This window comes from Amphimedon queenslandica, unplaced genomic scaffold, assembly GCF_000090795.2.
Source record: "Amphimedon queenslandica unplaced genomic scaffold, v1.1 AMPQUscaffold_11952, whole genome shotgun sequence".
NCBI classification, from domain to species: Eukaryota; Metazoa; Porifera; class Demospongiae; order Haplosclerida; family Niphatidae; genus Amphimedon; species Amphimedon queenslandica.
Window position 1 is genome coordinate 1 of NW_003547809.1, and position 1,716 is coordinate 1,716.

The window sequence follows — 1,716 nt, forward strand, 5'->3', positions numbered from 1 at the left end:
CAATACTAAAAGGAATAATTCTATAAACAAATGATAAATTCTAATGACAATGCAGCTGCTGGATTAGTGTAAACACCTGAAACAGGAATAACAAAAATGATATGGTGGAGTCGTGTAAACATGACCTTATTTTTAAGAATTATTTTTTAATAACAGCATAGTACAGAGTATCATTATAAATATAAACAAATAATTATTTGTATTGTAAAAAAAATTAATATCAATAACTTTTAAAGTATTAGTTTCTATTTTAGTTCAATTCATTAGCTTACTAAATAATAACATCAACAACGTCAGCAATAGTAATTAATAATAATAATAATAACAACAACAACAAAAATTAGTATAAACAACTAATCATATACTTAAGTAAATATAAATATTATTATTAATGAGTCAAAAAATAAGGGGATAGTGGGGGAAGTGTCTAAATCAATACAATAATAAAAATAATAAAATCAATAAAAAGGTAAAAAAATAATAACAATAATGATAATAATAATAACACACATTCACAAAAATAGGTATCATAGTAATTAATAAAAGTGTTACTAATGATAAGTAATATCAATGCATATAAACACATTCAATAAAATTTAATGTATAAAAGCTATGGCATGTAAAATGAATCTCATTTCAATAAAAAGTGGAGCAGAAACAAGTACACAAACTATTAATGCTCATAAACAATACAGCATAATATACAATACAACAATGAATGATTTATAATAACAAAAATAAGAATAATAAACCAGAGGAAATCATCATAATGCTGCATATTGTATAACAACTACCAATAGAAATAATAAATAAATACTGAGCATTACTTTACCGTAAAAACATCATCAAAAATAGAAAAAAATTTCCCTGCTGCGAAAATGAAAAAATTACCAAACAAAAAGTCTCCATTATTCTTGAAGGTATTAAAGTTAACGAGAGAGAGATTTGATGCCATAGTGTTAATATAATGAAGAAAGGAAACGATCGAATGTGTTTGTGTAGAAGTGAAGGTGTAGTAGAGAATGAGTGTGATGTGGTGAATTGGTAATACGTACAAAAGAATTGAAACGATTCCAACAAAAACAATGAAACAAACAAAAACAAACGAAAATAAAAAATAAATAAAATAAAGTACGACAATGACAACTACAACAAAGCAATCCATTTTATGTAGTATTATAGTTCAAGATTTAAGAAGATAAAAATGAAGGACGAGGCTTAGTAGCTATTGGTACTAGCTGTCTTTTCTCTGCCTCTTCGACAAACTCACGAACTAATTTTGATAAACTAATTCTAGCCTCAAGAAATTTAACAATAGACTCAGCATTGACTGACCTAGCACCATCAACGTCTCCTTGAACAGGAACCAAATCAAATTTATCAATTAAAATATGAACCAACTCCAAGTTACCACTTCTACAGGCAAAATATAATAATCCTTTGGAGCTGTTTGTTAGAATATTCTTATCACATTTTAGATTAGTTAAGTAATGTGATACAAGTTGAATGTTACCACCTCGACAGGCAGCATGAACACCAGTGAATCCATTACTGTCTTTGTCTTCAGGATGAATATTAAACGATTCAATCAGATACATTGACATCTCATAATGTCTGCCAGCATAATGAAGTGGAGACCGACCAGCTTTATCCTTAGGAGTTGGATTATTCCTAACACGAGGTACAAGATACTCGGATATCTCTTTATCTCCTTGC

The 1,716-nt window shown here is 28.1% G+C and overlaps 1 protein-coding gene across 1 annotated transcript in view; it reads right to left on the reverse strand.

The window, feature by feature from the left end:
- Window positions 1–1,190: 1,190 nt before the first annotated feature.
- The window catches only part of LOC105315032 (ankyrin-3-like), a 2,100-nt gene continuing 1,574 nt past the window's right edge, over window positions 1,191–1,716 (reverse strand). The window contains exon 3 of the mRNA XM_011409525.1: window positions 1,191–1,711. Within this exon, the coding sequence (XP_011407827.1) occupies window positions 1,191–1,711 (521 nt within the window). The remainder of the gene's footprint in view (window positions 1,712–1,716) is intronic.